We start from the raw sequence: 26487 nt of genomic DNA, 5'->3' as shown, positions 1-26487 counted from the left end.
CAATCAAGACAACTATTTTCACTGGCCTGACATGTATCATGGTTTTTAGCTGTTATTTTAAAGGGATTGTGTTAATAATGCTGTTATCTATATGCAGATCTTTTCAAAAACATGAAGGAAAATCAGTTTACCCTTTAGTCTGATTAATATCACGAATTGAATGTGTTGTAAAATGCCCGTGTGTAATATCTGTGTGAGCATTTTTTTTTTCAATTATATTGTTAAAATCACAGTGAAAGACAAACTTTGCAGTAATTAAAGATGATTAGTTATTTCAAAGTTGTTATATTACAGTAATATGTATTTGTGTGTAAATTTTAAACTGTGTATAAATTAATTCTAAGCTGAAAATCATGATAAGTTCTTTTTAGCTAGTTAACATGTAACTTTGTCCAATTATTCAATTATATCTGTGAAATTAGGCCAATTATGCAGTATTATGGTAAAGCAGGGTTAAAATATAACGTAGCCTACAATTAATTTATTTGCAAATAATTAGTTGTAAGGAAGTGGCTGAACCGGACGGATAGATAGATAGATAGATAGATAGATAGATAGATAGATAGATAGATAGATAGATAGATAGATAGATAGATAGATAGATAGATAGATAGATAGATAGATAGATAGATAGATAGATAGATAGATAGATAGATAGATATGGTTCATAAACAAATAAATGCTTCTCACTACTAAAGAAAACACGTTTTCATAGTGAGCAAAGAAATGAATTGTTTACAACACGATAACATCAGTGTAATTTTCATAATGGATGTGTAGAATGTTTACGCCTCCATGCTGTACACCTTTCAGGTGGGCCACGCCTACCCGCGTTGTGATTAGACAATGCGCCGGTTTCTGCGCTCTGAATGGCTGAGGCAGCTGTCACTCTTCTTCTACGTGATACTTTACAACAGGTAAGGCTACCTGAGTGACATAGGGAGGGTTTTGGATACACCGCGCGCCTGGATGTACCTACAAGGACGTTTACAATAATCCCGTATATGTTTATTCGCTATTAAAAACACAGATTTTTATATAATATTCGTATAGAAATGGCAAGTGTAGGACTGGTTGTCGGCACTCCAAATACTGAAGAGAGAGCGGTTTTCACGCAGCTCAAGCCCGTGCGGATGTGTAGCGGCGATGGGCCGGAGGACTCGTCCGTGTTCGAGGACGTCAAACCCGCAGTGAGAATCGCAACAAACCCCGTTGAAATGGCTCAGGTATGACAGGCGCTCCGTGGTGTTTACCTTTACCTGGAAAATACAGCTATTCAAATGTCTAAAATGCCAAAAACATTTTAGAACCACTTGAGCACTAGCAAAAATAAAAGAGATAAATAAACAATGATTGTACTACAGCCTGATGCAATAGTCAATTCCTACAGTGAAAGCGTCTGGTTATAATTACATATTGTTGATAAAATATGCTACAATGTATCATTTTAGGTGTTTTCGTTTTAAGTGTGCATGTTATATCTTTACATAGACTACACTTAAAAAAATATTCATTGGATTTACTACATTTTTAAGTTAAGTGGTTGCAAACAGTTTATATGGGCTGAATTTAAACAAAGAAATTAAATTTACTAATGTTCAGCTTCATTTCTTGTTTAAATTCAGCCCATGTAAATTGTTTGCAACCACTTACCTTTTTAAAAATTTGTAAATGAATATTTTTTTCAGTGTACACAGCCAGTAAATTGCTAGACGTTTAGACTATATTAATAAATAACCATTGTGTTTTACGTCAATCTTATACATTGCAAGTTATTATCAGCAAGAAGAATAACTATATAAAAATATCTAATAATATATTTAATTATGTCTTATGACCATCATGTTTTATGATATATGATTGCAAATAGTTTAAATGCACCTTTGTGTTGAAGCCTACACAATAAATCGTCTCATTGAATTTGCATGGATTTTGCAATAAATACTGACGTCATTGCTCTCGTAAGTGTATAGCTTATGCTTGTCTCACTGAGTTGATTATGAATTCTTTATTTCAGTGAATGTGAGATCATTGAAGAAGGCTTTAAAACTTAATCTGCAATTTTTTCCCCTTAATACAATCTACTGTATATCATAATAGTAAAATATAATTAGGCATGCTCCATTAAAAAGCAAATAATATATGATATTAAAAATAGTAACACTTTACAATGAAAATGTATTAGTTAATGTAATGTATTTACTAGCATGAACAAACTATGAACAATACATTTATTACAGTTTATTCATCTTTGTTAATCTTAGTTAATGAATATAAAGTTATTCATGGTTTGCTCATGTTAACCCACGGTGCATTAAGTTTAACAACCATGTTTTGGACTTTAATTAATGCATTACTAAATGTTAAAATATGATTAATAAATGCTTTACAGTTTTTGTTCATCGTTAATTCATGTTAGTTAATACATTAACTAATGAAATGTTATTGTAAAACAGAACAATTTACTTTTATCATCTAAATGTTTAACGTGTCAGTTTGTGCCAATTTTGTGGCTTGAAGTTTAAGATTTTTTATTAATCAACAGTTGCACTTTGGACTGATTTTAAAGTCACATTATGGTGATTAATATCTGCTATATATATTTTAAATTCATATTTGAAGCTGTTGTTCACAATGATTTAAAATGGATGGTTCTGAAGGGCAAACCCAATCAGCTCTGCTGGATCATATGGGTGCCTAACCAGAACAGCACTTGTTTATGATTGGCCAAGTCAATGACCTCATTGCACTCCTTCAGAAGTTCATATGGCCACAGGGAACATGCAGATTGTCGGCTGTACTGAAGAACGCCTGGGTGTTTGCAATGCCACGTTCCCTTGCCTGTATTTGCCGATGAGAAGGACATGGCTATAGGGGCTTTTGAACATTAATTGTTGTGAAAATTACCTGCTATTAATGGATTTGAGTCAGCCTAAATTAAATTAGATTGCCTAAATAATGCTAAACTATCACAAATTTTGGATCTAAGATTATCTTAATTGCATGATTGATTTGTCACATCTAATCAAAAGATATACTGTCTCTGAGTCATATCGTCTTGTGGTGCCGTGCATCATTCTTGCAGTAATTAACATTAATTTTCTGTCTGGTGTAAACTCAGCGTTTAGCATAAACCAGTAGACAGTAGTCATATCCATTTGAAGAGCAGTTAAGATGGTTCCCTTCAATAGGCATGGTCCTGAAAAGCCAAAACAACTGTTATCTATTTCCCTCAAAGCCATAAAAGATCATTTTCGTCTCAAAGGTTTTGTTTTCTCTCGCTGCTGCCCTCGAATGATTCGTGCTGTTATGGCTCCAGTAAACAGACAAGAAGCCTATCAGTCTGATTTTATGGTGATCTGCGGACAAAATCTCCATCTTTCTAAATTCCTTTCAAACCATAAAAGACAATTATTTCAAAAGAAAAGACCTTTTGTATTGCAATTAAATGGGAACCTTTATGCAAAATCACTTTTATAAGGGGTTTAAACATAGTTGTGTGGCAACAGTGTGTGAATATAGCCAGCCTATAATGGTAAACATTTATTAATTCTATTTTTTATAATCATACTTGATCAAAACAGTCTGCAAGAACCCTGTGAATGATATTCTCCTATTGTTTGTGTCATCAGAAGGGGAAAGCCCTGCCCATTAGTGACAATATTTCCCTTATTAGCATTGACAGCCCTGAGTAAGAAGCAACCGACCACCATTAGAGTTTTCACCTACTGAAGATAATGTCAGTGACTAAGAGGCGTTATAAATGTAAAGTCTTAAAAACACAAACTTTTTCGACAGCGACTTTTTCAAAGACACTTCACATTTTCAGTTTTTCTCAGAGTCTGCCACTATGCTGACACACAGGCATTTGTAGCTCCGCCCTGCTTCAAAAGAGCACAATCTCGTTTGAATTTAAAGCAGGAGTCACCTAAGTAGCACAATTTGCTCCAAAAAGGACACTTCTGAAGAGTTATAAAACATAATCTGTGGGGTATTTTGTGCTAAAACTTCACAAATACACCCTAAGGACATCAGAGACTTATTTTACATCTTGTATAAAGGAGCATAATAGGTCACATTTGAAAGAAATGGCAAATTAGGCTTAAATATGTTGTGGAATATAACTTTGAACATATTATTTACCAATTTTTTGATGTTTTTCTGTATTAAGACTTTTGACAAATAAATAGTCAGGTGGTCTGAAAGGGATATTTAGCCAAAAACTTATGTAATATATTTTTATAGGGTTGCACAATATTGCAAAAAACTAGCATTGTGATATTTTGATATTCTGCGAAATATATATATATATATATATATATATATATATATATATATATATATATATATATATATATATATATATATATATATATATATATCAGTAGGTAGTGCTATAGCCTAACAACTAGAAGGTCTCTGGTTCGAGCCTCAGCTGGGTCAGTTGGCGTTTCTGTGTGGAGTTTGCATATTCTCCCAGCATTTGCATGGGTTTCCTGATTTCCCCCACAGTCCAAAGATTTGCAATACAGGTGAATTGGGTAGGCTAAATTGTCCAAAGTGTATGTATGGATGTTTCCCAGAGATAGGTTGCAGTTGGAAGGGCATCCGCTGCATAAAACATATGCTGGATAAGTTGGTCGTTTATACCGCTTTGGTGACCCCAGATTAATAAAGGGACAAAGCCGTAAAGAAAATGAATGAAGGAATGCAGGAATGAAGAAATATTGCGATAAGAATACAACTTCACCACATGACTTGAATAACTCTATTTAGAAAGAATAAATACATTTAGATTGATTTGGATGATTCTGTAGAGGAGTGCATCTGCGTAAAACTATAATAAACAATCTACAAGCACAGATAAATACAACAAAGAAAAAGTGAAAAAAGGGTTTTGGGGTTTTCAGAAGGGTCTAACAGTATTCAGATACAGTAATTAAATAATCACAGGTAAAATAATAGTGCGTAGTTTTTGCTGTATAAGTAATTCAATAAAATAAATTGTTATTAAACTTAATTTCTTCTGCATATCCTGCAATGTGACTATTGCGAAAGAACACTTTGTGATATTAATGCTGAAACGATGTATTATGCTTCCCTAATTGTTTATATATATATATATATATATATATATATATATATATATATATATATATATATATATATATATATATATATATATATATATATATATATATATAAAACATATATACAGTTGAAGTCAGAATTATTAGCCCCCCTGAATTATTAGCGCCCCTGTTTATTTTTTTCCCCAATTTCTGTTTAATGGAGGGAAGATTGTTTCAGCACATTTCTAAGCATAATAGTTTTAATAACTCATTTATAATAACTGATTTATTTTATCTTTGCTATGATGACAGTAAATAATATTTTACTTCATATTTTTCAAGACACTTTTATACAGCTGAAAGTGACATTTAAAGGCTTAACTAGGTTAATTAGGTTAACTAGGCAGGTTAGGGCAATTAGGCAAGTAATTCTATAACAATGGTTTGTTAGACTAACGAAAGAAAAATTAGCTTAAAGGGGCTAATAATTTTGTCCCAAAAATGGTTTAAAAAAAAAATTCAAAACTGCTTTAACTCTAGCTGAAATAAAACAAATAAGACTTTCTCCAAAAAAAAAAAAAATTATTAGACATACTGTGAAAATTTTCTTTCTCTGTTAAACATAATTTGGAAAATAATTAAAAAAGAAAAAAAAATTAGAAGGGGGCTAATAATTTTGACTTCAACTGTATATATGGTTTACTGAAGGGATAGTCCATCCAGAAATGAAATCTTACTCATCATTTACTTACCTTTAAGTTGCTCCAGACAATAATAAGTTTATATTTTGTGTGAAACAATAATTTAGAATTCACTAGCCATACGAATTTGCTAAATTCTTCAATATATCTACTTTTGTGAGGAAATTAAAACAGAAAAAACTCAAACTGAAACAAGTAAAGTAAATGATGACATAATTTACATTTTTGGGGTAAACTACCCTCTTTAAGTAAAATATTGTCTTGGACCCTGTTGACTTTTATTATTTGGAAATTGGACCATCTTCTTTTGTGTTCAGCTAAAGAAAAACAACGTGTGTGAATAATTGATGACATCCTTTTATTTTTAGGTTAAACATCTCTTCTTCTAAACGTATTTGAGAAAGTGAGACTTATTCGATACTGAGCAACTCCAGCATATTTATCTCAAAGATTATTTTTATGCCTCACTTGGCTCCCAGCCGTTATCGGCCCCCTAAAATACATAACTGAGCAGTTGTAAATGTTCTGCAATGATTAACTCAGATGCTGGGCCAGGGTTCAGCTGCTGTTCATTCTCCTCACACAAACCCAGTGAACAGAACCGGCTCTCTAAGGCCAGCAGAGGCCACGGCCAAGGGCACTTGCATTTCTGCCAACAACACCACAACACAAGGCCCGTTTGTGCCCAGCACTAAGAGCAGGGGCAGCACTCCTGCCAGGTCTGGAGATAAATCGAAAGCTATTTTCCATTAATTACCTAGTTTCAAATTTCCAAAGCTGGCCTGGTGGGGATGAAGGTAGAATCGTTGACGTTAACGCTGAGAGTACAATTGCCTGGCTCATCCACGGCAATATGAAAAGCTGCAAAAAATTCGCTCATTGTACATTCTCCGTCAGTACATGAGCTCACACGTTTGGCTATGAGTACAACCTGAAAGTACAAAGATATTTGTACATGAAACCACATCAGTAGGTTGCCAAGGAAATGCATTTTGACAATGCGTGCCTTGTTGTTGACATAGCTGCCACTTCAGACAGCTGGACATTACAGCGCTTTTGAAATGTTTATTGTCAAATATAATGACTGCAGTGAAATCCACAATAAAGAGAGTTGCATGTTAAAAGTGCAGTTGAAAAGTCTGTGACCATATTAAAATAACACAATTCCTATAAAGGATAAGTTTAAGTAGTTCAGTAATCTGGCATTGCTGTTTCTTGGAAACATTAACTACAGTGCTTGTTACGTGTATACAGTATATATAGAAAAGTGATTTTATATACATAGCATTTTATGTATATACATAGCATTAGCATTTTAAAATTAACATCTATATAAGCTATCTACTTTAATGTTTTAATGTGTTAAATGTAAAAATATAAAATAATGTTTTAACATATTTAAAATAAATACAATTTTGCTGACAGACAGAGAGACAAAACCTAATGTTTTAAAGGATCCTGGCAAGCTATAAGTATTTAAAAATGGAATAAATTATTTTTAGAGGCCTTCACTGTGATCTTTAAATACAGCCATTTAACATGGTAAAATTATTCTTATTTTGAATATATTGATTTGTGGGTATATAAATTATTATTAGACATGACTGATTTCTATAAATCATGGTAAAAAGTCTATGATAGTTATTTTTGCTCCAAAAACATATCTTAATAATTCATATTATAATGTATAAGCAAAACATTAAAGGTTAATTCAGGTCTAAAATTGAAGGTAAATCCTCCAAGTTGTACACAATCACATATAAGTTGTAGTTAAAACACCTATTTTAGCTATAACCAAAGAAAATTGTATTAAAATATAAAATTTTTAAATTAAATACAAAAACATAGAAACCAATATGGTTGTGAACTCCTAAGAGCATAACAATACTAACAAATAGTCTTTTAAAATTCATTCAACTATAAAATAATTCAAACATAGTTTGTTGTGAAATGTGCATAATGAAAATATGCTAAATAAAAGTAAAAAAAAAAAAGTCATCAGTTTCTAGGCTTGTTAGGGGATTATTTTGGTTACTAGCATGTGCAGTCATTGCCAATTGTATGAACCTGAAACGTTTCGTTCAAGGCAGGTATTTAGGCTGTTCAGGTTTTTGCATGCGCTAACCATTTCATCATCACACATTTGACTTGCCAATTGACTGGTTTGGTAAATCTGGTTCTTTATTATCAGAAAAATGCCCTCATTTATCAGTCTCCGAAGTTTACAGCATTGTTGTGCCTGAATGGCTCTCTACGGTGCACTCGTTTTTAGAGTTCTATTTTTGTACATTGTTTGTGCCCATATCTCCTCTTGCGATCACATGTCACTGTTTTGGTTTTGCTTTGTGTTCCAGTGCTTCATGGTCGCCACACCTATGAGGTTTCTGTTTACTCTGTGCTGCATTAAAGCACTGCAGAGCTGCTCCATTGATCTTGGCTTTGTGTGAATGGTTAAAGCAGGGAACGATTTCCTACTGCTTGTACCAGGCGCTACAATCACAAATCAGCTTCAACTGTTAAAGGCAGTAGCATAGTATATTCTTGCCAAACCTCAAATTCAATATTTTAAACAGCTGTGGTCAAGTGGCAAGAGTGAAATGGCAGAACAGAAATCTTACTTTATGGCTGCTAATCTGATTATCAAGTCACACACACAAAATACTTGACTGCAAAAAACAAAGGTTTAATTTAGTTCATTAAGGAAACATTTCCGTGCAAACAAATAATTTACATTTCAGATTTTTAAAATAATCAACTTAAAATAATTTAGTTGGTACTTACAGTACATGATACTAAAACTAAGGTGTTTTGGTCATTCATTTACATGCAAACTGTGTTTTGGCGGACTGAAAATGCAAACTTTTGAAAATGTTTTTTTTTCAGTGAATGTTTAAGAAAAAAAATACTGTTGTCGTCTCTGTGTTAGCTGCAAAAATCTCTATTTCATTCATTCATTTTCTTGTCGGTTTAGTCCCTTTATTAATCCGAGATCGCCACAGCAAAATGAACCGCCAACTTATCCAGCAAGTTTTTACTCAGCGGATGTTCACCCAGAGGAAACCCACGAGATCGCTAGGAGAAACGCCAACTGAGCCGAGGCTCGAACCAGCAACCTTCTTGCTGTGAGGCGACAGCACTACCTACTGCGCCACTGATTTGCCAACTGCAATAATGTTTTTTTTTGTGGAAACAATGGCATTATGTGTCTGTTACATCCCAGCAGACACACAACGTCATGATACAATAATATTAGATTAGATTTAGTTCGCCAGTGTCTAAGGACAATGTTTTTTTGACGTCTAATAAGGATGCAAAATTACGTTCATATTTTGTTGATTTTAGGTTGTGTTGGAAAGTGACAAAAGTCCAACATCAAGCAAACATCTTAAACCAACATCATATTGACGTCAAAAATGCTAACATTTATTCGTCAGATATGGCAATAAAATCCAAAGTCTAATAGATGTCATAGTGGTAATGTCCACACAAGCTGTAACATCATTAGATATTCAAGAGTTCACACTTAGCTCATGATTTATACATAGCTTGTTTGGTCCCAAAGAGAGCCCTGAGCTCAAGGGATCCTCGCGCCCAGCCCCCACCCCCCCCCCCCCCCCCCCCCCCCACCCCCCTCTTTTGCAGGGCGAGTGGAGATTGAGCTCAGGTCTATCTCAAACTCCCCCGCTGCTGAGGCCAAGGCGAACTTCCTGAGAGTAAGACATTATAAAAAAGGTTTAGGCTTGTTTTATCTATAATACAGAGCACATTTGGATGGTGGGAGGAAACCGGGGAACTCTGGGGGAAACCCACGCGGACATGGGGAGAACATGCAAACTCCACACAGAAATACCAGATGGCTCAGCGAGGACCCAACACCATTGATATTCTTGCTGTGAGGCAACAGTGCTAGTCACTGGGCCACCGTGCTGCCCATTCTGGATAAAGGAGGAAGAAGGGGAGGAGGGAGGTTTCTTCCAGATGAAGATAGTTGTAGAAAGGAAATGAGGATATATATAGTGATTTGGGATCCTTTGATTGGAGGATCATAATTAGCTAATGTGGACCAGCTGGGTCAATCATGAGCACATGCTCCTCTCGAAATTAGTTTAAAATTAAACTTCACTTGATATTTTGTTGTTTTTAGGTTGTGTTGGAAAATGCAACATCTGTTTGACATTGACGTCAACCTGACGTTGGGTTATGACGTCAACCCGATTTTCATTTCCAAACAATGCAACCTCCCAAGACGTTGGGGTACAACATCAATCTGACATCATGTTGACGTCTTGTGTCTGCTGGGATGTTTAGTCCAAGGATAAGTGAGAGTATTTGACAATAAACCATCGCCAAATACATTTTTGGAGTCATAACATGACACTGAAACAAACTTTTTTTGGGTTCTTTAATCAATTAAAAAACATTAATTTGTCAATAAAAATGGCTTGACACAAACAGGAACTTGACAGGTCTGCTGTACCAGTAAGAAATCTGAATATCTGATCTGCTCATCTAATGAATGAACTGCATAATGCAGTGGATTATAATAAAAATGTATGTTGGTTATACATTTTTACATTTAGTCTCCCCTTTTTCTATCAACAATAATTGACTGTTCATTCAAAAGATGAGTAAATCACAGTGGACACATTCATAGTTTTCAGTCACATTATTAGTTTAGAGAACCTGTCAAGTTTCTCTTTGTGTCAAGCTGTAGACATCAAACATTTTTCACCTTTAATTTTTGTTGATTAATTTTTTTATAAGAGGAAGATTAAATGAATGTCGGGCAGCATGGTGGCGCAGTGGGTAGCACAATCGCCTCACAGCAAGAAGGTTGCAGGTTCAAGCCCTGGCTGGGTCAGTTGGCATTTCCGTGTGGAGTTTGCATGTTCTTCCCGTGTTCACATTGGTTCCTCTGGGTGCTCTGTTTTCCCCCACAGTCCAAAAACATGTGGTACAGGTGAATTGGGTAGGCTAAATTGTCGGTAGTGTATGTATGTGAATGAGTGTGTATGGATGTTTCCCAGGGATGGGTTGCAGCTGGAAGGGAATCCACTGTGTAACACATATGCTGGATAAGTTGGCGGTTCATTCCATTGTGGCGACCTTGGATTAATAAAAGGACTAAGCCGAACAAAAATCATTGAAAAAATAAAAAGTTCTTTGTACCACCATATATATCAGTGGTCATCAAACTTGTTCCTGGAGGGCCAGTGTCCTGCAGATTTTAGCTCCAACCCTAATCAAACACACCTGAACAAGCTAATCAAGGTCTTACTGGGTATACTTGAAACATCCAGGTAGGTGTGTTAAGGCAAGATGGAGCTAAACCCTGCAGGGACACTGGCCGTCCAGGACCAGGATTGGTGACCCCTGATATATATATACTAATAAAGAAAAAAAATTAAGTAGTGTTCTTAGTATTAATCATCTTCTGTTTGTTTCAGACACGGATGGAGATGGATAAATATCTGCCCCAGAGTGGCCCCCTACTTTCCCCAAACATAACAGATAAGAAATACCGCCGGGAAAGTGCCTCTGTGGTGGATGAGTATTTTGCAGATGAGAAGCCTGCCCCTTACAGCCTGAACATCAACGTTATCCTGCCCAACACCACACACCTTCGCACGGGCCTTTATCGCCCAAACAAACCTACAGTGCATCACATCAAAACAGAGCCAGGATTAGATGAACCCTGCGGCATTCAGACACTCCCCGAATTCACCTCCGTCTTCAGCGTGCCCCAGACGGTCAACAGCCTCTTCATCAAACCTGAAATACCGGTCACAGACGAGCTGCATATCGGTCCTCAGCAGCCATCAGCCTACCAGATGCCCGTCAGCAGTAGCGACCTCACCACTATGACCTTCTCCCACAGTCAGTCAATGAACGGAATTGGCGCACCCGGCAGGACCATGCTCAACCTGAACACTGTGGCCTTGACCGCACAATCTGCTGAATTTGTCATGCCTGAATCGTTCACCTACAATTCACCACAGCCACACAGTTTGCCTCCATCGCCCCCCAATTCCCAGCCCGGCAGTCCTGAGAACCAGGCTGAACTCATTACCTCTGTTGCCCCTCCCCCGCCGTACCAGGCCCGACTCGGAATGAAGGTTGGACAGATGACCCCTCACTCCATGATAATGGCCCACGGTCAGGGCATCCTCACAGGGCCCAGATACAACCGACGGAACAACCCTGAGCTGGAGAAGAGAAGGATTCATCATTGTGACTTCCAAGGTTAGTGAAGGTCCAGTAAATATTTTGGGATGTCTTCCTGAAGATGAGCAGAGATTATCTGGGATGTTGTGAACTAACATCTGGACATTTTTTTTCTGTACCAGGATGCAACAAAGTTTACACAAAGAGCTCTCACTTGAAAGCACACCAACGGACTCATACAGGTAAGAGACTGAATCATGCTCACACCTGAAATCGAATTGTCATTGTTTATTTAAACAAATATTCTCCTGTTGAAACACAGAGGAAAAGTACTGGTCAGTTTTGTATGCAATTAGATTGAGGCTGCATTTACTTGACAAGAATGTAGCCAAAAACAGAAACGTTTCCCCTTGCATTTAAAATGTATGCTGGTGTTTGCCATGTGTATAATGAGTATGCGCTGTTGGTTATAGTGTAAAGTACGTAATTCTACACTCTGTTAATGGTTTGGTAGCAAACACTTATGCAGCAGCAACACTACCACATAGTCCACCATTTTGGTTATGTTTGTGCTTGTCATTAATATACACCTCCTGCAGCACTTACCATGAGCGTTAGGGCTGTGCAATTAATCGAAAATCCGATTTCGATTTTGGCTTCGAACGATTATGAAAAAGCATTAATCGAGACAAACGAGAATTGCATCAAATACCGCCCCCTTTCCAGCTGTACACATCTGTTGCACCTAAAAGCACGAAAGACCGGGTGCTTATGTGTGTGCGGCACGCGCACACAGCCAGAAGCATGATGGCGGTCAGCATTTGGTCTCATTCGCACACTGAAGCTGGAATTATACTCGCGCCTGGCGCCGCATCGCGCACCTCTGCTGACTGCTTGCGCATCTCGCAAAACGGACGAGGCGCAGACATCTAAAGTCATCTTAATGTGAGCGCTTTAATGGTCAAATAGGTGTCAAAACGCGGTGTTTAGTGATTATTCATAATAAACCTCATTTGTGTAATAAACAAGTGAGTTGAGGATCAAAAGAGACGTAAAAGAGAAACCATTAAAGAGACAGCGCGCGATGTTGTTTTTATCATTAACCAAACAAAACGAGAAAATCCCTCTCTGCTCTTGACTGAAGGATTTTTGTAGCTAAAGTTTTATTCTTACAGTGAAGATGCTTAAAGCACAGCTTGTTTCATGTTTTTATTCTATTGTATTTATTTCTCTTATCTTTGCAGGGAGGAAAATAACTATATGTATACATTGAAGTCAGAATTATTAGCCCTCCTGAATATTAGCAACCCTTTTCCTGCCTAATTTCTGTTTAATGGAAAAAAGATTTTTTTTTTTTTCTGAACATAATAGTTTTGATATCTCATTTCTGATTACTGATTTCTTTTATCTTTGCTATGATGACAGCACATAATATTTTTCTAGATGTTTTTCTAAATACAAGCATTCAGATTAAAGTGCAATTCAAATGCTTATTAAGGGTAATTAAGCAGTTCATTGTATGACAGTAATTTCTTCTGCAGACAATCAAAAAATATATTGCTTAAGGGGGCTAATAATATTGACCTTAAAATGGGTTTCAAAATATTTAAACCTGCTTTTATTCTAGCTAAAATAAAACAAATAAGCCTAGAAGGAAAAATATTATATACAATACTGTTAAAATTCCTTGCTCTGTTAAACATAATTTGGGAAATATTTATTTAAAAAAAAAATTCTCAGGAGCGCTAATAATTTTGACTTCAACAGTATTCGTTTTAAATAATCGTGATTACAATTATGACCAAAATAATCTTGATTATGATTTTTCACAAATTCGAGCAGCCCTAATGAGCGTTCAAATCCAAAGATTCTCATTTTTTGTTGTTTACAGAGACACTAAATTGGTGGCGTTTTCAAAAACTTCCATTTTGTAACCTCATTTTCAGACTCCCAAAAACACCATTGTTGTGTAAAAGAACTGCCATAAAAAGTTTCCCATCTAAGTTGATCCTGGATCAACATTCCAATCAGCCAATCAGAATTAAGGGATATGTTTACCGTTTATGTTAAGTTTAGGCTTATGGCTAGGTTTATGCACTTCTACATGATTGTTATCCAACTATTACTCCCCTCTGAATTAGGATTAATTTACAGTTATGGTTGGGTTTATGAGTAGGGAATAGTTATGGATTACATTTTCGAACAAAAATGATATTCCAGGATGGACAAAGATGTTAATCCAGGATGGCATTGTACTTGGCAAAATCTTGACCTGTGTAGAGGGGTCAAGAAAATATTCCCCACATCATTACTTAAGCACTATCAGCCTGAATTGTTGATACAAGACAGAATTAATCTATTTGGTATAGTCTTCTGTTGTCAAATTTAGGTGATCCTGTGTGAACTGAAGCCTCAGTTTGCTGTTGTGAGCACACACCGGTATGGTTTTCTGCTGTAGCTCATCTGCTTCAAGGTTTTACAAGTTGCGTGTTCAGAGATTGTCTTCTGCATACCTTGGTGGTAACAAGTGGTTATTTGTGTTGTTGCCTTTCTTTTAGCTAAACCAGTTTGGCTATTTTCCCATGACCTCCATCAACAACAAGGCATTTTCACTTATCTAACTGACACTCACTGGATATTTTCTCTTTTTATTGTCATTCTCCATAAGTTTTACACATACTCATAGCTGTGCGTGTCCGTCCCAGTAGATCAGCATTTTCAGAAATACTCGAACAAGAATACTTTTGCACTAACTACTTTTAAAAGAACGCCAAGTACATTCAAAGCCTTTGCTTTTGTGTTCTTAAGAAAAGCGAAAGTGTGTAATAACACGTGGGCAGGTTAACCAACATTAGCACCAGCTTCAGTCGCTACCACTTGACCAGACGCAGTGTACCATCAACACTAAAGCTACAAATGCAGCAGCAGCTCAGAGATGACAGCCTAAGGACAAGAGATGTAGAAAGACAGCGAACAGGGTGGAGGGAGAGATTAATTGACTCTCTTTCATGCTTTTATACACATTGTGGCTGCATGCCTGTACAAGCCCTACATGCTTTCCCGAGGGGGAAATCGCCAAAGTGACGGAGGAAAAACCTGTTCCTCCTGCTTTTTCTGTCTGTGTTCAGGGGGGGAGGAGTACACCGCCGGGAGAAAAGAACTTGGCAGTTTCAGTGTGTTCAGCTCAACGTAAGATGAAACCCACTGCAATCCCTGCACACTTTAGAACGAAACCGAAATCTTCCCTCCCGAACACCAACGAGTGCAATTTTCATCGCATGACGTTAAGCTCATAAATGCACCTAGTTACCTCCTCCTTTGGTCTTTTCTAAGAATTTTTGGGGTGGTCTCCGTCTCCGAGAGTGCGGAGGGATTCCTTTTAGCCTGAGGTATCATTATTGTTGTCACTCATTGGCGCCCTAGAGGTATCTGTGTGACTCTGTTTAGTCTTATACAAAACATATGTTCCCATGTGTGGAACTCAGTAGACGTTGCAGCAGTGCAATAAACATTGGGATTTTACTATTTTATGACAATTTAATCACCCTCAAGTGTCTCCAAATGGGCTGGGTCTTTTCTGTTGAACACAAAGATATTTATTTTTACATTTTGGAAACGGTTATTGGCATTTAAAGTGTGAAAAATGCTATGCAAGTCTACTGGTTTGTAGTTTCTTCTGTGTTCAACAAAAGAAAGAAAAAACGCAAACAGGTTTGGAATAAGTGAAGGGATAAGTGGAGTAAATAATCACAGGATATTCATTTTGGGGCTAATTATCCCTTTAAGAGCCATTGTTAGGCCTGAGACAAAGAATGGCAAAAGTCACTCTAAAATTTAAAGGCATACAAATATTTTATAAAGAAAATATTTTACTAGAATATTTTAAAGGGCTTGGATAAGTTAAATATCACTGCTTTTTATTTCACACCACAAACAAATTAGATATTTTAATTTCTCATTTATTTTTGTTTTGAACTCAATAATTAAAGTAACTAATTACCATATAATTACTAAAGGAACTAATTGTATTAAATTAAGCAACATTTTTGTCTCTGGTTTAATCCACTATAATTAAAGGTCACAATGTTTTATGTGCTGTCAAATAATTTAAAAAACGAATAATTAAATGATTAAAAATCACAATCATTTAATTCTCTATCACCATGGACCATGAATGATTTTTAGAATGTTTTTTTATTAATAATTCCATTAATCAGATGCACTAAATAAATTTTCTGGTTAATACAAAACATAATAAATTATTTGTCTGTGGAAAGTTTTAATTTAGATAATAGACTACAGCTTATACGTCAGAACTATTCAAATTTCACATTTAATGTCACTAACCGGACATTTACAGCCAAATTAATGAAAGAGGGAAATCTACTAACAACAAATATGCTAACAACAAATTGTGTTAAAACGTGCTTTATTTTCCTGCTGTTAAATAATGGTACAAACACCAGTGAAATGGTTTATACACTGTAAAAAATGCAGGCTTCTACACAATTCATTCATCTTGTCCCTACACAAATTGATTAAGTTAACTTAAATTTAAATGGATTGAACATAAAACAATTAAGTTGTCTCCAAAACAATCCCAAGCTAATTTTAGCTAATATTATTTTTAAAATGTAGTTTGGACAAGTAGCAAATCATTTTTTGGAGTGTAACGTTTATTAAATCATATTTCACGTTTCATTTCAACTCTCAAAAATGTTGAGTCTGAAAGGGAAACTCCTACATATATTACTCCAGAAGAGGGTTTGTGCTGGTGCAAGCTGTCATTAAATCTGCCCGTTAAGTTTCAAATCGCTAGCAAGTACATAAAAAGTAAATGTTCAGGTAAAACTTAATGTGATGCATGCAAGAAGTCACATAATATAATCTTTGACCAATTTTACCAGCGATATTTCAGCCTCTGTCCATCAGCAATGCCATGTTTATGTTGTCAGAGGTCAGCTAGTCATTCTTCAGGTGGACTTGGTGTGGAGTTGCATTTCAGAAGACATCAGTTGGGGGTTGGTAATGATCTCTCCAAACTGAAAGCTGTCAAACAACAGTTTTAATAGCTCCAGAACATTCCGTGCTGACAGATGAAAGCCAGATCAGGTCGATAAGACGTGTAATTTTGATGTCTTTAGGAATGATATGTTCTATTCATGAGATCAAAAAACTATATTGTATGTCAGGATGTACTAGATGTGCGCTAGCAAAGCAATTAAAAACAAGCCTGCAAAACTTGTTGTTGGCTGTGTAGCGATATTCTAACGAAAAACAAAGTGCTACTTTGCTGGAGCACATCTGAACATGCTAACGTTGTCCTTCATTCAAAACTTTAGCTTTCACAACACCCATGATGATTTGTTGGCGCGTTTGTGAAAGCTCTGTATTATCTTAGTATAGGAGCTTGTCGCACACCTTCCTCAAACAGAACTCACTGATAAACACCTCACAACGCTGTTTTATGGGCAGCCTGTGGGTGATTAGCGATATTAGCAGTTGATTCACATCCTTAGTGATTTTTAGTGAAATCTTTTTTTTAATTAAAATTATGAATATACTAAATGTTCCTAAAAGTGTTGAGTAATTTACCTTAAAAAAGTAGTTAATTAGTAATTACGTATATATGTATATATTACAGTTGTATTTAAATTACTTTTCTAAGTACTATGATTAAAAAGGAACTTTTATTAACTTATTAACTCAATAAGTATTTTTTTACTTAGAATAAATACACACAAAAAATGGCGTTTGCTGTTTGTTTAAATTACTTATTTAAAATTTGGTTTTGTTTTTTTGGGGGGGGTGGGGCAACTTAATAATTTTATGTTAAATCTACTTATATTTGTAAAAACTATTAAGTTTCCTTTATCTTGTCCCAAAATATACTACAATTTCTCTGCTTCTCTGAATTGTCATAAGCTATATTCTCAATAATATTTTTCTTAAGCATACGCAATCTTCTTGACAAATGATAAATGCTTTTTACAAAAAAATACAATTATTCTGCAAAATATATATAACTCTACTTCCCTGAATGGATTTATACTGAACTTTTGAAGTTATGTACAGTATTTAAGCAAGTGCATTGTAAGTAATCTCACTCAGAATCTGTGTGCGCAGAAATCTGCAGATTTCCGTAGATCTTTAGCCAATCATTACAGTAGCTACGTTTCTTCTTATGCACATTTTGAATATGCAAATAAAAACCGGTTGATGGAAACAGCGAGATGATGCAAGATTCATTCATTCATTCGTTTTCTTGTCGGCTTAGTCCCTTTATTAATCCGGGGTCCCCACATTGGAATGAACCGCTATTTGACTTATTGAATGGAAACTGCTTTATTCGCATGTTTTTTATGCTACATTTTAGTTGTGCGCATAAATTAAATCTGCGTCTTTTAATTAAGTGGTGAACACAAAATTTGAGTGTATTTATTTAATTATAAATTTATATTTATTCAGTTTAATTCAAATTCATTTCAGTAATATTATTGACTAATAATTGTATTAAACTATTGACTTTGTAAAGTAATGTTTTCTGTCTTTTAGTAAAAATATTATGAGAGACTTGCTTTGTTTATGAAATAAGTTTATCTAATTGGATTTGCATTAAATAAAAGTTAAAAACATATACATTTTTATTTCATATATTAGATTTTTAGTTCCGATACTCCCAAAATCATTTCTGCATAAATCCGCAGATTTTGTACAAAATTTTGCGCAAAAATAGCAAAAGATTTTCGCAGATTCTGTGTGATCCTAACTACAAGTAACTAATAAAATGGCCTTAACATTAAAAGTATTCCCTTACTTTACTTTTTCTGCTGAAAAGTAATCTAATTAAAGTAACTAGTTACTTTGTAACAAATTACACCCAACGCCGTTTCATAATACTGTTATTTTGCTGAATTCCGTTGTTCAACCTCCACATTTTTATATCTTTATAAGCGCTCTGTGAGTATGTGTGCAGATTAAAAGAGATTAGCCGGTGTGCAACTTCCAGCTAACCAAATAATATGGCTGTTGTTTGAGCTTGTTGGCCCTTAAACATAGGCATCGTCAAGCTGGTGTTTGATGGGGGGCATTAGCTCGTTGGAGACCCTGAGCTATTGGAGTCTTTTGTCAGGTTGTTAAGAAGACATTTGTTCATCTGCGGCTTTCATGTTTAGAAAAAGAGGAGGGATGATGAATGCTTAGCTAAAAGAGGCAGCTCTCAGTCAATGAGTTGGATTTGTGCTTTCCTTTTTTTTTCTCGCCAAATTTGAGAGCTGTGGAGTTTCACTGTGGTAAAGCTAGTAGGTTGAACTGCAACATGATATTTCAAAACAACAATTACCGCTTGATGTCATGTGCTTAAACAGCTCTTACAGAAAACTAGTGTTTGTTGGACTATAATAAGGGGGCAAATGAAAGTTGATGACTTTGGCCATTTTAAATGTCTGTGGATGAAGTGCTATAGTAAATGAACAACTTTTATCCAGCAACTATGCATTTTATTGATTAATTAAGTGACAATCAAGACATTTATGATGTGACAAAAAGATTTCGTGAAATAACATCTGCTCTTTTTATATTTCTAAAAAACTACAAGCAGCACAAATAATATGATTAAATGATAAAATATAAACATAACATGATCAAATATTCCCATAATAAGATCAAATATACACATATCTTTATAATCTTTGATAATGCGCTGCAATGCTTTTCTTATATCTTGTTTCTGCTCCAAATACCTACAAATTTCTAAATCAAGAAGTATTTTCTAGGCAAGTAAATATACTGTTTGATTTCCAGAAATAATAAGGTCAAAATTCAGATTTAGTTTTTTTAAACAAGCTAAATTATCTGCCAGTGTTGGAGTAAGTAAAAAATTCTTACTTCAAACTGAAAACATATCAATATTGTTATTTTTCTTGTTTTACTTGTCCCAAAAATGATATTTGGTTTTAAGAAAAGCATTTTTGCAGTGTATTGACCATATGTGCAGAAAATTACTAGCATTAGTATGCATATTAGAATGATTTCTGAAGGAAAGTGAAAATTCATGAAGGATGTACATTTCTAATAAATTAAATTTCTTACAATGAAATAAATCATATTACTGTTTTAGTGTAGTTTTTATCAAATACATGTAAAACTTCTGAATCGTATTAAAAACACTTGGTTTCACACAATTCCTTCATGTTGTCCTAACACAAAAAGCTTAAGTTAACTAAATCTTTTCCTTCAAGAGTTCACACTTAGATACTGCTTGACGCTATTAGCAGCTTTGGCATGCTGTCCCAGGAGAGAACCCTGAGCTTGGAGATAATTGAGCCCAGGGCTCCCGCCTGGTCATTTACCATGTAAGGGGATCCGATATCAGGTGGGTCTCGAGAGCTCTCCCTGGAAAAGGTGGAGATGGGGTGAAAGGGGGGATTCTTCCAAAACGAACATAAGGCAGTAGGGAGAAATCTGTTTATAGTATTGGATGAATCTGATTGGATTATTGCTGATTACGGATGACAGATCAGCAGTGACTAATCATATCACATGCTCCTCTCGAAATTAATTTGTAAAACTTTGAACATAAAACAATTATGATTGAACATAAAACAATTTAGTTGACTCTAAAAAAACTTGTGTTGGTTCAACTTATTAAAGTAGTTCTAACAAGCAGCAAAAGTTTAGTTTTCAAGTGTAATATATATATATATATATATATATATATATATATATATATATATATATATATATATATATATATATATATATATATATATGCATATGTATATATATATATATATATATATATATATATATATATATATATATATATATATATATATATATATATATATATATATATACATATATACATATATACATATGCATATATATATATATATATATATATATATATATATATATATATATATATATATATATATATATATATATATATTTATATTAACAAGTCTTCCCAGAGATGGGTTGCAGCTGGAAGGGCATTCGCTGCATAAAAACTTGCTGGATAAGTTGGCGGTTCATTCCGCTGTGGCGACCCCAGATTAATTAAGGGACTAAGCCGACAAGAAAATGAATGAATATATATGTCATAATTATTTATGACTCATCATTATCAGAAGGTGGATTTTAGTTGCTTAAGAACTTATAATAAGTAAGAGGTAAATATAAAGAAATCCTTCCCTCTTCCCGTTCTCTTTAGAGGCATGAGTCGTGAATGACCATTATCTTTTTCAACACTGAACTTTTCAGGATTCAGTGCTGTGGCAAACCTCACAATGTCAGATCTTATCAGTGTGCGCTAAGCGCCATGGAAATGACTTCCGTGTTTACACATGGGAGTTGTATTACTTTCCAAACCACAAGCACATACACGTCTAATTCCTCTATAACTGCCATTTAAAAGCCTCATGATACGCACTAAAATATGTTCAAGCTGGACTTTAAAACGGCCTTGGATTAAACTTAATAAATTTGTCACTAACCTTGAAGTTAGTTGTGGCCCAAATGATTCGGTTCAATTCATCTTTATTTCTATAACGCTTTAACAATGTAGATTGTGTCAAAGCAGCTTAATATAGAAGTTGTAGTAAATTGAAACTGTGTCAGTCCAGTTTTCAGAGGTAAAGTTTAGTTCAGTTCAGTGTGGTTTGATTTTCACTGCTGAAAGTCCAGACACTGATCCATCGATGCACAGCTCCACAAGTCCCAAACCAAGCAAGCCAGTGGCGACAGAAATGATTTCGATAAAAGTTCTGCCCCTTTCACCATGTAATTTAAAGCTATGATAGTTGAGTGCAGGGAGTATTTAACAAGAATCCACATGTTTTTGTTTTTTATAATGTGCAATACTTTTTTTTTTTCAATGTAAAAACAATACAGTCAAGACTGAAATTATTTACACCCCTGGTAAATTCTCACCTAAACTTTTTGTTCAGATGTAAATATATATGTTTGTGTTTGAGAGAGGTTTAAACACACACATATATGTGTGTGTTTGTGTGTGTGTGTCTATATATATATATATATATATATATATATATATATATATATATATATATATATATATATATATATATATTTATATATATATATATATATATAGTTGAAGTCAGAATTATTAGCCTCCTTTTGATTTTTTTTTCTTTTTTAAATATTTCCCAAATGATTTTTAACAGAACAAGGAAATTTTCACAGTATGTCTCATAATATTTTTTACTTTTTTGTTTTATTTCGGCTAGAATAAAAAGCAGTGTTTAATTTTTTAAAAACCTTTTTTTGGGACAAAATTATTAGCCCCTTTAAGCTAATTTTTTCCCGAATAATCTACAGAACAAACCATCATTATACAACAACTTGCCTAATTACCCTAACCTGCCTAGTTAACTTAATTAACCTAGTTAAGCCTTTAAATGTCATTTTAAGCTGTATAGAAGTGTCTTGAAAAATATCAAGTAAAATATTATTTACTGTCATCATGGCAAAGAGAAAATAAGTTTTAAAAACTATTATGCTTAGAAATGTGCTGAAACAATCTTCCCTCTATTAAACAGAAATTGAGGGAAAAAAATAAACAGGGGCGCTAATAATTCAGGGGGGGCTAATATTTGTGACTTCAACTGTATATATATATATATATATATATATATATATATATATATATATATATATATATATATATATATATATATATATATATATATATATATACAGTATATGCTTATAGATGATGTTATAGATGATGTCTCTTGTACAACATATTGATATTTTCTGGGAGAAGTCATTTCATGTCGAAAAAAACAACAACTGCTAATTGAATAAAAGTAACTGTAAAGTCTATAAAGGTATGATACATTTTGAGCTTGACATTTATTTATATTTTAAAACAGCATGGAATTGTGTGCAAGTACACATATCCTGATGCCTGCAGTTTTCCCACAAAACAAAAAAAAATGTTTCATGAATTTTCTCGCTAAGGATTCTATTAAAATACGGAAATATTATTTTGGAATATTCCTGGAATCATTTTTTTTTTTTTTTTGATTATGTGAATAAATGTCAAAGATTTTTAAACATTAGGAGAATTTTGATTTTAATAGCAGTAACTATTGAAAAACAAGTAGTAGCATTTGTTTTTTTGTTTCTTCATTTTTAGGAAAAAAAATCACCAGAATGATGTAGAAATAACCATCTTCTTGAGAATTTCTGCAAATTTTTAATAAACTTCTGGGCGTCTTAAATAAAACATTCACTGAACAACACTGGATTTTTATCAACCATGATTGTACAATAATGTTTTTTTTTTTTTATGAATCTACAATTTATACTTTTAAAAATTACCAATATTTACATTCAAATACTATAATTGTATTGACCTATACTGAACAAAACTATACATAACAATAACTGCTAGTTTTCAACAAACCTTCATCACTCAAATATGTGTCCGACTGGTGTGGAGTGTTTGTAGAGTCTGTTTTAAAGGAGAACTTCATATGCTCATTTCACAACTCCCCCAGAGTTAAACCATTGAGTTTTATCGTTTTTAATTCCAGTCAGCTGATCTCTAGGTCTAGCGGGAACACTTTTAGCTTAGCTTAGCATAAATCATTGAATCGGATTAGACCATTAGCATCTTGCTCAAAAATGTTGTGTTTTTGAGTTTTGATATTTTTCAAATTAAAATCTTGACTCTTCTGCCTGAATGGACTCAAAAATGGTAAAACTCAACCGGTTTATTCTATGAATTTGTAAAATGAGCCTATTTAAAAAATAAAAAAAACCTAGAGTGTTCCATTTATGCATTCATTTTCCTTCAATTTCCTTCCCTTTATTAATCAGGGGTTGCCACAGCAGAATAAACTGCCAACTTATCCAGCATATGTTTTACACAGTGGATGCCCTGTACCCAGTACTGGGAAATGCTCATACACACTCATTCACACACATACACTACAGACAATTTTAGCTTACTCAATTCACCTATACCGCATGGCTTTGGACTGTGGGGGAAACCGAAAGGAACCCACATGAACGCAGAGAGAAAATGCAAACTCCACACAGAAATGCCAACTGACCCAGCCGAGCAACAGTGCTAACCATTGCGCCACCGTGCTGCCCTGGAGTACTACTTAAAGAACAAATTCCAGATAAGAAAACAATAGTGAATGTTAATGATTGATGACCGAGCTGAATCAACACAATTCTTGTGGTTTTTCAACACTATCTCACGGCAATTTGCATTTGTATGAATTCGTACGATTTGCTCATCCCCCAATGACGATTGGGTTTAGCAGTGGTTTAGGTAACTTGTACGAATTAGCCACTAAACTGACAAAACGTAATATTTTTGCGTTACGTAAAATAAACGTAAATACTTATCAGACTGGCTTTTTTGGGGAAAACTGAATTGTTTTATGTTCAACCCACTTCAATTTGTAAAAACAATTCAGTAAACTTAATCGATTTGTGTTGGGACAATATAAAGGAATTGTGTGGAACCAAGCGTTTTCAAACAGCACTGTAAAAAATGCAGATAAAATGCAAATAAATCTCAAGAATTGTGTTAATTCAGCTTATTTTAAATAAGACGTTTAAACAAGCAGCAAAAATCTTTTTTTGAGTGAGTGAATGTTATTTAAAGCAGTGTTTCTCAACCACAATCCTGGAGAGCCACCAGCTCTGCGCATTTTTAATGTCTCCTTAATCAAACACACCTGGTTCCGATCATCAGCTCATTAACAGAGACTAAAAGACCTGTGATGGGCGTGACAGACAAAGGAGACATCCAAAACGTGCAGCGTTAGTGGTCCTCCAGGAACGTGGTTGAGAAACACTGACATTCAAGTAACTTTAAAAGAGGCCTTTTAGAATGTTCACTAAAATTCTGAGAACATTAGCTATCATCTGGGTATACGCATATCTTATTTTAAGCATACATCAAACTATGATCTAAATTTTTGTCTTCTTTTTGTAGGGGAGAAGCCCTATCGGTGCAGCTGGGAAGGATGCGACTGGCGCTTCGCCCGCTCGGATGAACTGACGCGGCATTACCGCAAACATACCGGCGCCAAACCTTTCAAATGCATCGCCTGCAGTCGCTGCTTCTCCCGTTCAGACCATTTGGCACTACACATGAAACGCCACCAGAATTAATGGACTTCATCTCCTTGTTTTCAACTTTTATACTGTTTTACTGTTCTAAATATTTCACCGTCACTCGAAGATCAAACTAGAGACAGCTCTGACGAACCCAGCACTCCACACTTCACTAAGATTGTCATGAAGAGTAATGGACACCACAACACTTTCAAAGAGCTCCACAGGATGTATATTACTGTACATATGTTTTCTATTTGTGTATGTCTACACGAGTTTTATACTTGACCTCCATCCACTTTGTCTGACTCAATTTTAAAAATGTTCCTGCGAGAATATGAGTGTCTTCCTAATAACTTGAAATGTAAAGTTTGCTTTAATTCCAAGGTAATGGTTAATTGTTAATTTTGAACGCCGCTGTAATATTTATATGGAATTCCCCCCCCCCTGGATGAAAGTTGTTTGCTTTTGAGTAACATGCTACGATACAAAAGTAGTAATCCTAATGTTTGCTGTTCTCACAGTCCTCGGATACAGATCTTTATGGGACTGTTTAATAGAAGAAAAAAAGTAGCGCTCAGGTCGTCTGTTTGACATTTCAGCTTTTTGTATGAAAAGGCTGATGGATGAAACAAAAGAGCTCGCATTTGAGCATGTGTGCCAAATTTCCAGAAGAAAACTCGCTGTGTTTCACACTTATGAACAATAAAATGCAGCATTTATCACGTCAGACTTACCAAGAAATGAAGCTATATGACTGCTTTTCTTCCCTCACAATTACCAAGAACAAACTATTCCTTGTGGAAATCGTAGCATTTGCCGTTGAGACCTATATTGGGTTCTATGAAGCGTAGCGAGCGCAGTTTATAAACGCTTAAAAGTTCTCAAGTTCTCTTGATCTGTGTGCTCGTCCCTCACTTATAAAGAGAACTCTGATGGATCAAAAGATACTGTACATACTGTAGTTAAAGTTTACTACATGTAAATATTATTTACTTTGAAGCTGATCGTTTTATGAACAAATGGGATTTTTTTTGTCTTGAATGGGGGTGAATTAAGCATTGTAGATGATGTGATCGTTTTAACATTTTGTATGTACTTGCTTGAATACATTTTTGAAAATAAAAGAATCATCACATTACTTGTTGACTTTTCTTGTCAAGAGGTCCTTGGTGGAATTTCATTTGAATACCCGGTTAATAATACTTAGGTGATGGTTGCAGATATTTCCATGATAGCCTTGTTATGTTTATGAGGGATAATGTTCCTCGGAACTATATAAGGCAGACTTGCTCATGCATTTATGTATTTATAACAGACAACGGGAATCTACTTTTAAAGCTAGTGAAGTATTAAAAAAACGAATTGATTACCTTCAGTCGGAGTTAATTATTGTTCTAACCTTGACTCAGAGCCACTGAGCCCCTTAGGTTGGT

At 34.7% G+C, this 26487-nt stretch overlaps 1 protein-coding gene across 1 annotated transcript; it reads left to right on the top strand.

The window, feature by feature from the left end:
- Positions 1-956: 956 nt before the first annotated feature.
- On the top strand, positions 957-26192 carry klf5l (Kruppel like factor 5 like). The gene is made up of 4 exons (NM_001039927.2): positions 957-1226; positions 11221-12016; positions 12121-12180; positions 24930-26192. The coding sequence occupies exons 1-4, from the start codon at positions 1056-1058 to the stop codon at positions 25106-25108; spliced, it is 1206 nt and encodes a 401-aa protein (NP_001035016.2). The 5' UTR covers positions 957-1055; the 3' UTR covers positions 25109-26192.
- Positions 26193-26487: the final 295 nt, after the last annotated feature.

The sequence above is a fragment of the Danio rerio genome, chromosome 21, assembly GCF_049306965.1.
Source record: "Danio rerio strain Tuebingen ecotype United States chromosome 21, GRCz12tu, whole genome shotgun sequence".
NCBI lineage: Eukaryota > Metazoa > Chordata > Actinopteri > Cypriniformes > Danionidae > Danio > Danio rerio.
Note: the sequence above shows the minus strand (reverse complement) of the source record. Positions and strands in the feature narration are given on the sequence as shown.